Source organism: Hippopotamus amphibius, chromosome 1 (assembly GCF_030028045.1).
Source record: "Hippopotamus amphibius kiboko isolate mHipAmp2 chromosome 1, mHipAmp2.hap2, whole genome shotgun sequence".
Classification (NCBI taxonomy): Eukaryota; Metazoa; Chordata; class Mammalia; order Artiodactyla; family Hippopotamidae; genus Hippopotamus; species Hippopotamus amphibius.
This window is the reverse complement of record NC_080186.1, coordinates 116,595,859-116,606,996: the sequence shown is the minus strand read 5'-3', so window position 1 is coordinate 116,606,996 and position 11,138 is coordinate 116,595,859. Positions and strand designations below refer to the sequence as shown.

At 52.9% G+C, this 11,138-nt stretch overlaps 1 protein-coding gene across 3 annotated transcripts; it reads left to right on the top strand.

Moving 5' to 3' along the window:
• Positions 1 to 1,539: 1,539 nt before the first annotated feature.
• LOC130860197 (protein S100-A15A) lies at positions 1,540 to 5,368 on the top strand. 3 transcript variants are annotated; one of them, XM_057748067.1, is made up of 4 exons: positions 1,540 to 1,708; positions 2,219 to 2,337; positions 2,866 to 3,089; positions 5,056 to 5,368. In XM_057748067.1, exons 2-4 carry the CDS (start codon positions 2,244 to 2,246, stop codon positions 5,230 to 5,232), a joined length of 495 nt encoding a protein of 164 aa, XP_057604050.1. In that variant the 5' UTR covers positions 1,540 to 1,708; positions 2,219 to 2,243; the 3' UTR covers positions 5,233 to 5,368. The 3 variants fall into 3 exon arrangements, with proteins under 3 accessions (XP_057604050.1, XP_057604054.1, XP_057604063.1); XM_057748071.1 differs by lacking the exon at positions 2,219 to 2,337; XM_057748080.1 differs by lacking the exon at positions 1,540 to 1,708 and having other exon boundaries at positions 2,251 to 2,333.
• Positions 5,369 to 11,138: the final 5,770 nt, after the last annotated feature.

The following is an 11,138-nucleotide window of genomic DNA, read 5'->3' as shown; positions in this document are numbered from 1 at the left end:
GTCACCCAGATAGTACCTGTATGGAGGCCAAACCTACACATCTGGGCCCCCTTAGAGTAGATCACTTCCACTCTGCAGTCGGTTATTTCCTTATAATAAAGGTATTCCTACTACTTCTCTCTCACCTCTCACCCATCACCCAACCCATTTAAAAGTCCTCTATCAGCTATTTTCTTTCTTTTTCTCTCTTTCTTTTAAAATTAATTAGTTAATTAATTTATTAGCTATGTTGAGTCTTCGTTGCTGCACGTGGGCTTTCTCTAGTTGTGGTGAGCAGGGGCTACTCTTTGCTGTGGTACATGCGCTTCTCACTGCAGTGGCTTCTCTTGTTGCAGAGCATGGCCTCTAGGCACGTGGCCTTCAGTAGTTGTGGCACGCAGGCTCAGTACTTGTGGCTCGTGGGCTCTAGAGCGCTGGCTCAGTAGTTGTGGCGCATGGGCTTATTTGCTCAGCGGCATGTGGGATCTTTCTGGACCAGGGATCCAACCCATGTCCCCTGCATTGGCAGATGAATTCTTAACCACTGAGCCACCAGGGATGTCCCTCAGCTACTTTCTTTGCACAGGATAAAGTTGCAGCTCTAGCTTGGCACACAGGGCCCTTCACATTTTTTCTCCACCCTGCCTCTCTAGCCTTGTTTCTTCTAACTGCTTATGATGTACCCTGTGGACTTCATCCCCCAAGCAAGCCATGCTCTGTCACGTCCCTGAGCCTCTGCCCATGCTGTTTTCTCTCTTTGGAGTGCCTGGTCCTCCATGTGCCTCCTTGCAACCAAATTTTCAGGTGTCACCACAAATAGCATCACCCTAAGGAAATCTTCCTCAATTTTCCAGGCAGAAGGTGCTCCTTGGGTGCCCAGAGTACCCTGTTCCTGCCACTAAATTAGTAGTGTTCACAGTGCTTTGTGTCAGTGTGTGACTCTGTCCCCTCCACGCGTCCTGATCCGTGAACTGGCCCCAAGTCTTACTCATATTGCCTAGAGAGGGCCTGGTGCCCAAGAAATATTTCTTGGATGAATGGCTGTGCTTCATGACTGTGGAGTTTGGGGGGTTCACTAATTGAGGGAGGACATCCCAGGAAGATGTATTTAAGTTATGTGTCTGACCCCACCCAAGCCTTGGAGCTGAGATGATGAGCTCTGAGGCAGAAAGATGGATAACATGATCTTCTTTTTTTTTTTTTTTAAGATTTTTTTTTTTTGACGTGGACCATTTTTTTTAAAGTTTTTATTGAATTTGTTACAATATTTCTTCTGTTTTATGTTTTGGTTTTTTGGCTGCCAGGCCTGTGGGTCTTAGCTCCTGGACAAGGAATCAAACCCACATCCCCCCTGCACTGGAAGTTAAAGTCTTAACCACTGGACCACCAGAGAAGTCCCAATAACATGATCTTCTGTGGTTCTGAGATGCTTCAGACTAGGCTCTTAGGGCAGGTGGGTCCCTGAAACTGGCTGAGTTAATCGTAGGAAGCAAGTGTCACGTGGTGGCATCTCAGGCATGCAGTTAAGACTCAGTCATGCTGCTGAGGAACCTGCGAGGAGTCACAGCACTGGCTGCCGTAATTGGAGGCACGGGGCTGGGCAGGATGTGGGACTCGGCGGTGGAGCTCCTACCCCCACGAGTGCCTCCTGCCTGAGCACCGGGAATCTCTAGGATAAAACACAGATCGGGACTGTGGATTCGTAGCCGCCTCACCGCAGCAGTGACAGGTCAGCACCCCATCCAAGAGAGCTGTGGGGGTGGGTGGGCTGTGTTGGGTCTGCACAGGTCCAGGGAAGCAGAGAGGGGCTGCTTCCCCCTTTTGGAGGATGTGCGCCTTGTAGATGGATGTCTCAACAGCGTACCTGTGGCCCCAAAGGGGTTAAGGGCCCCAAATTAAAAGTATGTCTTTGGGGTTGTTCCCGAAGACATTGGTTGAATCCAGCTACAGGTGGTCATTTGAGGAATTTATTGAACCTCTCTGGATTTCATTTCCTCCTCAGGAAAATGGGGGGAATGATGCCTACCTTATAATGTCATTGTGAGGACTACACGGTATGCTGTGTATACAGGGCTTCTCCCAGTGCCTGGCTGGCTCTGTAAAAGCTGGAATCAGTTGTCCTGAGTCTTATCTGCCCAGAAGCCAGGGAGGACAGCTGACCCGACAGGACAGCCCTGCCTACTGAAAACAGGCATCTCATCTCTGAGGGGTTGAGGGCATCCATCTTTCACCTCCGCAGAGCACCGGGATGGGGCTGCAGGGTGATGGGAGAGACTGTGGCGCCCCTGCCTGCCCCCAGCACTGAACAGCCCCACACACAGAGGCTCTGGGAGGCCACGGAGGCCGAGCGGATGGCACGTAGGCTCCTTCAGAGAGGGTCAGGGTGTGCGTAGGAGCAAGATGGGGATCCCTGTGCAGTCTACATTCAACCAAGAAAGGAAAACAATGTTTGAGCAGACCTGGGGTTCTGGGTGGTAGAATTACTTCGATATTCTCTTTGTGGTACAAAACAGTCTGGTGGTGGGGATCTTGCCTTCTCAAGGGATTTAAAAATATTTCCATTAGAAAACGTTGTCTTGGCTTGAAGAGTCTAGTTTCTTCTCATTCTTGATTTCAGGGACTCCTAAGCTGAAGGCAGGATCGAGGGGGAGGAGGACACAGCTCCTGTCCCCTGGAAGGCTGCCGTCTCAGGGAAGGGACAGAGCCCTGTCCTGAGAGTTTGTGGCAAAGCTCCCTGCAGGGCGGGAATTCTGAGCCAAGTTTGCAAGGGGTCAGACGGAGGGCAGGGAGGGGGCCTGAGACAGGTTGCACAGAGGGTTCTTGGAGGAAGCACCCATCTGCTGCGGGCTGGCCTCAGGTGGCCTGTTGTGCTGTGCTCGCCCCCAGATTCTCCACCGTCCCAGGCCGCTCCCCACCGCCTCTCCAGAGTTGCCCCCATCCTGGGCCCAGGCCCAGCCACCATGACGGACACACCAGTGGAGGAATCCCTCTTCCAAATCATCCACTGCTACCACCAGTACGCGGCCCGGGACGGGGACATGGAGACCCTGTCCCTGGAGGAGCTGAAGGCCCTGCTCATGGACAACGTGCCCCGCTTCATGGAGTCCTTGGTGCGTGGGGTCTGGGGTCAGGTGGGGATGAAGTATGGGGTTGGTTGTGGGGTTGGAAGTGAGTGGTATGAGGGTGCAGGTATAGCCCTCTCCTAAGAGCACTCAGGGGAGAGGAGTGAGGGAGGGTGGAGGGCGGGATCTACGGTGGGGGGAGCGCGGCCCAGCCCAGCTTTATTTCTTGTCCTTCCCTCACCTGAAACGCCCTGCCTGGCCCCACTCCAGCCCAAACACAGCTAATCTCTGAAACTCAGTCCTAACCCCAAACCTGTTTATTCTTCTGCCTGTCATGCCTCTGGGGAGAACTGGTCCTAAATCTTCCCTCTGTCCACAGGCCAGTTCAATCAGCGTGCTTGTCCCCAAACTGCCCTTTGAACCCCAGCCCTTTCTCCTGGGGTCTGCACAAGCCACCCCCACCCCCCACGGCCGCTGGAAGACAGTTTGGGCTGTGGGGGCTGCTTGAAGCTGGGTGGGGGTGGAAATGTAACTTCCCCTCCCACCTCCTGTCCTAGGGGCTGAGTTCCTCCGAGAAGCCTGGGGGCCCAGCCCCAGAACCCAGGCTGGGCTCAGTCACCCTCCTCAGGCCTGTGCGTCTCCTCTGTCATCTGGCCCAGGCCTGTGAGTCCCGGGCTCCTCGGGGACTGCAAGGCCGGTGGGTGCTGCCCTCAGCCCTTGGTGCCCAGTCCCGGGGTCTCTGGACTGTTCTGTCCAGAGGACTTCAGGTCGTGCCTGACTCAAGACCCTGCATTCCAGGAGAGGCGCCTCTGGTCACATCCTGTGTCCCTTGCCTGCCTTTGGGACACATCAGAGGAAACAGCCTTGCCCTCAGTTTATTGGAGTGTAGCCATGAGGGTCACCGAGGTGGAGGCTAGGGTGACTGGTTAGTCCCTGTTTCTAGGGAAGCATTTTCCTTTCCAGGGCCAATTGCCTATGTCATGGGGCTTTGCAAGGACCCCCAGACCCAGCACTCGGGGGCTCAGAGGGCAGATAGCAGCCTGGGCGAGGGGCTGAGATGAGGGAAGCCAGGGTGAGCCTGCTGGAGGCCAGAGACCTCCAGGTTCCCCGGTCAACCAGCTTCGTAGAGGAGACAAGATTATAAGAAGTAGGTGGTGGGGCAGCAGGGCAGTCAGAGGGGGAGAACTGCCACGGGGATGGGGGCTGTCCCAGGCCCAAGGCTGCTTAAGGATGCAGCGACTTCCTTCCCAGGGGCTTTATGTAAACTTCACACCGTCTTCCCTGCGCCTACCTGCTTCACCTGCACTGCCCAGTGTACCATCTGGCCTTCACCTGCCCTCTGACCCCTGATCTCATCCCTGCTGTCTCTTCCATCTCAAATGCTCCTTTCCTCCCTACACCATCCCCAGTTCTCAGCTCTGGGGCCCACAGCTCTGGCCTTTTCCCTCGTCCTGCACTCTCCGTAGGTGACACGGGCACAGTGTCACAGACAGTTCCCAGGCAGATGCCACAGCATGGAGACATCTGACCCCACCTAGCGCTGGCCCGGCAGGAGTGCTGGAGACACAGACACGAGGGGTGGTGGGCTCTGCCCTGAGAGCTCCCGCTGTGGAGGAGGAAGGCACAGCCTTCTAACCCAAAGCCCCTGGGCTGGGCTGTCCCTGCAGGGGAGACAGGCTGAAACAGCCGCTGGTGGTGGACGGATGCGAAGTGGGTCGGGAGCGCCCCGTCAGCCAGCAAAGGGAGCCCCGCCGGCACCCTCTGTCTCCCGTGAAGCCCCAGGTCCAGTTCACCAAGGGGCCCGCCCCGCCACTGCCTCTTCAGCTGGATTCTGCAGCACAGGGTGTCCTGGCCGCTGACTGTCTGAGTGAGGAGCTGTTTCCTGCAAGCCCCCTCCAGGCAGGGCCAGGCCACAGTCCCCTAGCCCGTCCTCCCACCAGCAGGCGGTGGAGGGCCTGGCCATCGCTGCAGGGCGCTGCCTGGGTGCGGGGTTGACCCTCTGTCTGCTCCTCAGGGCCGGAAGGAGCCGTACTACATCACAGAGTTGTTCCGGGCTGCAGACAAGAACAGGGACAACCAGATCTGCTTTGAGGAGTTCCTCTACATCTTGGGCAAGCTGGTGAAGGACTACCACCTGCAGTACCACCGGCGGCTGTGCGCCCACTACTGCACCCACCACGGCCTCTATTAGAGGGAGCACAGGCAGCCTCCCCCACAGGGGCCTGCCCGGGGAGCAGGCGGCCCTGGCTGCGGGCGGCGGAAGGGACCCCTCTGCTGTGTGCGTCTGTGGGAAGGACAGCTCTAAGGAAGAGAATAAAGCATCTTCGTAAAGATTTCTGGGTGTTGTTCAGTTCCTGGTTCTAGGCATCTGCTCTGGGTCCAGAAAGAGGAGGATTGGTCCTACTTTGAGGACCATGCATTTTGGGTGAGACACAGCCCCTGCCCCCAGGAGCCCCTGTCTGATGAGGGAGACACAGCTCCTGCCCTCAGCTTTCAGCCTGAGAGGGAGGAGTCTCTTCCCTCTCGGAGCTGGCTCTCTGACAAGGAAGCCAGGCCTCACCAGTGATGTTCTGCTCTGTCATTCGCTACACGTACATGATTGGATAGGAGTCGGGAGGGCAGAAGTTCTCCCAGTTTCAAAGGAGAGTCCCAACAAAGGTGGAGCAGCCTAGGCCTGGGAAGGGGCCAGGACAGGGCAGGGAGGATGACACTGGTCGTTGACATCGAGTGGCAGGTGCGGGGCCCGTCTGGGAGGGAAGATTGTGAGGTGGGTTTGTCACACTCTGAGTCAGAGAGGGGGTCAAGGGCAAAGCCAGCAATGCAGCTTGTCAAGGGGAAGAATGATGAGTGGAACGTGGGCGACTGTTAATCAGGGAAGTATTCCTGGAGGAGAGGAGGGTTTGGTCTTGTTTGTACCAAGAAAAAAATGACGATGGATGTGGGTGTTGTTTTGCCTCTGGGCTCTTTGTGACTCCCTGATTCCTCCCCGCTGAGACCTGCCCCTGCCCTGTCTCTGCATTGTTTGTTCTTGCCTCTCCCTGGCAGCCCAGGTATCTGATGCAGAATCTCCCAGGGAGGGTCTTCTCTGCCTTTAGGCCCTGCTGGGCCCATCTTGGTGGGTTTCTTCTCTGAGAATGGTGCGAGGACCCACGTCCTGAACGCATTGCCACAGAAACGATGAGTTTTAAAAGAATAGTGGGTAATCATCAGCATTTCTCCCCTGCCCAGATGATTGTGGGTGTCATTTAAGGGACTTGGTTTGGTTCCCTCTGCCAGCTGGGTCAGTGAACCAAACATGGAGAGCAGCGCCCTGCAGGCCAAGCTGGGGACCTTTGTTCCTGATCAGTGGAACTCGGAAGCAGGCCCACCACGGATGCCTCGTCCACGCTTGCCACCCCAGGGCTTGCCTTTTAGGAGTCAGCAGACCCCCCCATTTCCCTCTGGACCTCCTCTGTGGAGGTGCTTATCCTGCTGCACCAAGGTGTGTTGCTGTCTGTGTCCTCCACCAGGACAGGGACCGCGTCCTGTCATCTCTGTGTCCCTCACAGGGCTCAGCATTGTTGGCACACAAAGCGTGCTCAGTGGGTGTGGATGGAGGGATGCAGGACTGGCGGCCGGGTCTGTGCTACCTCCTGCAGGCCGCTCAGTCACATCCAGAGACTTGGAGATGGATGGGTGGGTAACTCAGGCCACCCTTGCCCCAAGCCCAGGTGGATCCTCCCTGCCTGTCTCACCCGAAATGTGTTGGGTTCCACAGGCCTTTGAGTAGGAAGCGGTGGCTCAGCCCAGTCCTCCTGCCCCTTCCTGGAGGTTTCTCCACTGGCCCTGCGTGCTCTGTCCTCATTTCCTCAGCCTCAGGCACGGGCCTGGTATTGGGACACACAGCCAGGACTGAGCTCTTTCCTGTCAACAGGACTAGGTTCCGCTGTCCCTAGGTTGCCCCATGTCCAGCAGTCTGATTACAGCTGCTGCCTCTCCCCCCGTGTGCTTAGCCAACTCCTGTCACCCTCTCCTGCCAGGTTGGCTCAGCCTGACTCCTGCCCTCCTGGAGGCCCCCAAGGCTGTCTGTCCAGGGGAAGCATCTCTGGGGGCAGCGTTTCGTGGCCTTGCTGGTCAGCAGACTCCACTGACAAGCACATGGGGCTGGAGGGGTCATGGCTCATGTCTCCCTCGCTGGACCTGGGGCCTGCTTTCCTTCCTTTCTGGATGAGGAAACTTGTCTCCACTGGGACATTCTCAGGGGAGTGACTTCAAGGCAGACATTTCCTGAGGGGTCAGGGGTCTGGGAAAACTTCATCTCCATCAACCTCACCATCACCCCCCTTGAGAGAGGTCAGCGTGAGCTCCATCCCACACTGGTGAACAAACCCGAAGTAGAATCTTAGAAAAGCTCTCTTGTTGTTCTAATATGTGCTTTTTGGCACCTAAGCACCAAGACAAAGCAGAACACACGCCCACGGGACCTTGGGTAACTCCCCATGCCTCAGTTTCCTCATCTGTCACGTAGGGCTAGTTGTACCTGTGATGTCCACTTCACAGGGTTATCAAATGAGTTAGTGGATGTAAAAACACTTTGAACATATGATGTGCTATTTGGGGTAAGATGGTATTGTGCCAGGCCACATAGAAGAGGGCCTGGCCAATAATAGACATGAACCAAGTGCTTGATCATTGGCTGAAAACTTGTCATATTAGATGTCAGAAGCAGCTCTATTTTCCTGTTAAGAGACGACTAGCCAAGGAAGGTAGACTGCATTTGATTGATGGATCTAATCCTGCCTTGCTCCAAAAACCACTTAAAGTGGCTGGGTGTGATAAAGGGAATTTCTGCATTGGATAAGGGCAAGATCAAGTGTTCAATTTTGCATTCACGTAATCCCCTCAGTAAGTATTAACTGAGTACCTGATAGGTACCAGGCCCTAGGATGTGATGCGCTTTCTGCTCTTAAAGGGGCTACCAGTCCCAACGAAAAGACAGACAATAAACATATGAACCCTAATATAGCAGGACAAACACTGTGATGCAGGAGAGTGTGCTAGTGTGGAGGAGAGAAGAATTAACTCAGTGTCGACAGGGGTGGGGGAAGGAGAGTCAGGGATGGACGAGAGCAGATGGTGCCTGGACTGGGGCAGGAAGGATGAGGAGGGCTTTACTGGCAAAGAGGCATTCCAGACAGGTGCAGGAAGTGGATACTGTCATCGCGGGTCATAAGTCGCCTAAGTCATTTGATGCACCGAATGCTGTGTCTCTGTGGGCCTCAGCTTCCTCATCTGTAAAGTGGGAATTATGATAGAACGTACCTCATAGGATTACTGCGAAGAATAAATGGACTGATTTAAGGAAAGCACTTACAATGATTCCTGGCACGTGGTAAGAGCCCAATAAATACTACCTATTATTTTGCTATTGTTTGTTCTTATCGACCGTCGTTGCTGTTATAGTGTACACCAGGCACTGTGCTGGGTCCCAGGGAGGCACACATGGATGCCACAGTCTGGGTCCTCAAGGCTTCACAGCCCAGCTGGGGAATCAGACCTATTTACGGGGCAGTGAGCACGGCACACGCTCGCACAGTGCTTGCTTACTATGACTGCTTTAAGTGCTTGACACATTTTTTTGGTGTGTAAGCTTTTAATTAAAGTATAATGCATATTAATAAGAGCCCACAAATCATAAATATTTTGCATCTATTATTAGTCCTCATAACAACGCTATTAGGTAGATTTTAATTTTTTTAGGTAGAAGCATTCAGAATTTGAAAACACTTTAAATTGTGATAATATACATATAACATAAAATTTACCTTCGTACCCATTTTTAAGTGTCCAGTTCAGTTGTGTTAAGTGTATTCACATTGTTGTACATCCAATCTCCAGAACTCTCATCATCTTGCAACTGAAACTCTGCACCTAATAAACTATGACTCCCCACATCCCTTCCTCCTAGACCCTGGCAACCACCATTCTACTTCCTGTCTCTATGAGTTTGATTACTCCAGGTACCTCATATAAGTGGAACCATACAGTATTTGTCTTTTTGTGTCTTTATTTAACTTAGCATCATGTCCTCAAGGTTCACCCATGCTGTCTCATGTGTGAGGATTTCCTTCCTTTTTAAAGGCTGAATAATAATCCATTGCGTGTATATACCACATTTATCTATCCGTTTGTCCATGGATGGACACTTGGGTTGCTTCCACATTGTGGCTATTGTGAGTAATGCTTCTGTGAACATGGGTGTACAAATATCTTTTTGAGACTCTGCTTTCAATTATTTTGGGTATATACCCAGAAGTGGAATTGCTGGATCATATGGTAATTCTGTTTTTGATTTTTTGAGGAACCGCCACACTTTTTCCCACAGTGGCTGCACTATTTTACATTCCCACCAGCAGTGCACAAAGGTTCCAATTTTTCCACATCCTTTTCAACACTTGTTATTTTCTGTTTTTGTTGACAGTAGACATTCTAATATGTGTAAGGTGGTATCTCATTGTGGTTTTGATTTGCATTTCCCTAATGATTAGTGATGTGGAGCATCTTTTCCCGGGCTTATGGGTAATTTGCATGTCTTCTTTGGAGAAATGTCTATTCAAGTCATTTGGCCAGTTTTCAACTGAATTGTTTGTTTTTATTGGAGTTGGATTGTAGGAGTTCTTTCCATATTCTGGATATTAACCCTTTCTCAGATATACGATTTGCAAATATTCTCTTCTACTCTGTAGGTTGAAAGTAGAGTCTATTTTTAATCTCTACTTAATAATTGATGTAACTAAAGCACAGAGAGGGTAAGTAATTAGCCCAAGGTCACACAGCTATAAAATTAACGACATAAGGAAGCCCAAAGGCCGTAGAAACAAGGAAAGAGAGGCTATTGCCATCTATTTTCTGCAGGAGGCGATGATGGCCTAGGCTTTAGTGAAGCAGGAGGTAAATATTTGTTGAATGCATGAAGGAAGGAGAGAAGGGAGGAGTCTTCTCAGCAGAGTCCTGTTCTTGTCAGATCATGCCCTGCAGCCTGATGCTCTGGGATCTGGTCTGGGCTCTTACACACCCGTACCGGGAAACTCTGGGTGAACCGCTTCACCTTCTTGGGCCTTGGCTTCCGTGTGTAGACTGAGTGGGCTCTGCTTGCCCCGCCTACGTGATAGGCATGTTCTGAGGATCTTAATAGGTTATATGAGTGTGAAGTGCTTTGTAGCAAGAGAAATGCATCACAAATCTTCAGTGCTGGAAACCAGTTCATCTGAGCGGCATCTTGTTGGGTGGGGGAAGGACTTGCTCCTCCTGAAATCCTGGGGGAACTGGCCACCTCCTCTTCTCCTCCTGGGCACAAAGCACTTCTGCCTTCTCCAGAGATGCCCTCCTTCCCCCCGCCCCCACCCCTCAGGGTCAGGTTCCTCTTCAGCCCAGCCTCCTGGGGGCAGAGGCACACAATCATCCCAGAGAGAATTGAAGGGTCCCTACTGTGTAAGCAGAGACCTGGTGCCTCCTGCACACAGAGGGACCCCAAGCCAGCATCCGTCTCCCGGGACACAGGGCCCCCCCAGCTTCACAGAGCAGGGGCATTGGGAAGGGGCGGGGGCAGCAGCAGAGAAACTGATTTAGCCCTTAGCAGCGCACATCCCCACCGAGTCCAGCCACACACAAAGCAACGGTAGAAATACTCCACCTTTCATCACTAAAAATCCAGGGGCCAAAACAAGTGCTCTTAACCTTTTAGCAGCCTTTGGACCCTTTTGAGAATGTGATGAAAGCTATGGTGGAATGAGCTTATATGCATATATTTAAAATGATGCACTCAACTTCAGTTCCATTTCAGAGATGCACAGAGAGGTCACAGGCCACGGGAATAGCCACAGCACCTGTGGGGCGGACTCAGGAGTGGGCATCCCGGTTGGCCAAGCCAGGGGATGCTAGCAGCCCACAAGAGGAGTCCTCACCATGCCTTCTTTCTGATTTCTCCTGCTGGGCATCACTGCCTGGCAAATGCCTTCCTCCTACCTTTCCTGTGCTCCCCCACCCTGCCCCAAGCCCCCATCAAAACTTTTCATACTGCGCAGTGATTGCCCCATTCACCTTGTTGGGAAACCAGAG

What these genes read in the sequence shown, in the direction of transcription:
- LOC130860197 (XM_057748067.1), top strand. Translation starts at nt 2,244, where the DNA reads ATGGGAGAGACTGTGGCGCCCCTGCCTGCCCCCAGCACTGAACAGCCC. An exon ending in GGAGGCCGAGCGGATGGCAC is followed by an intron (nt 2,338 to 2,865) that starts GTAGGCTCCTTC and finishes GCTCGCCCCCAG; the next exon opens with ATTCTCCACCGTCCCAGGCC. An exon ending in CCCGCTTCATGGAGTCCTTG is followed by an intron (nt 3,090 to 5,055) that starts GTGCGTGGGGTC and finishes TCTGCTCCTCAG; the next exon opens with GGCCGGAAGGAGCCGTACTA.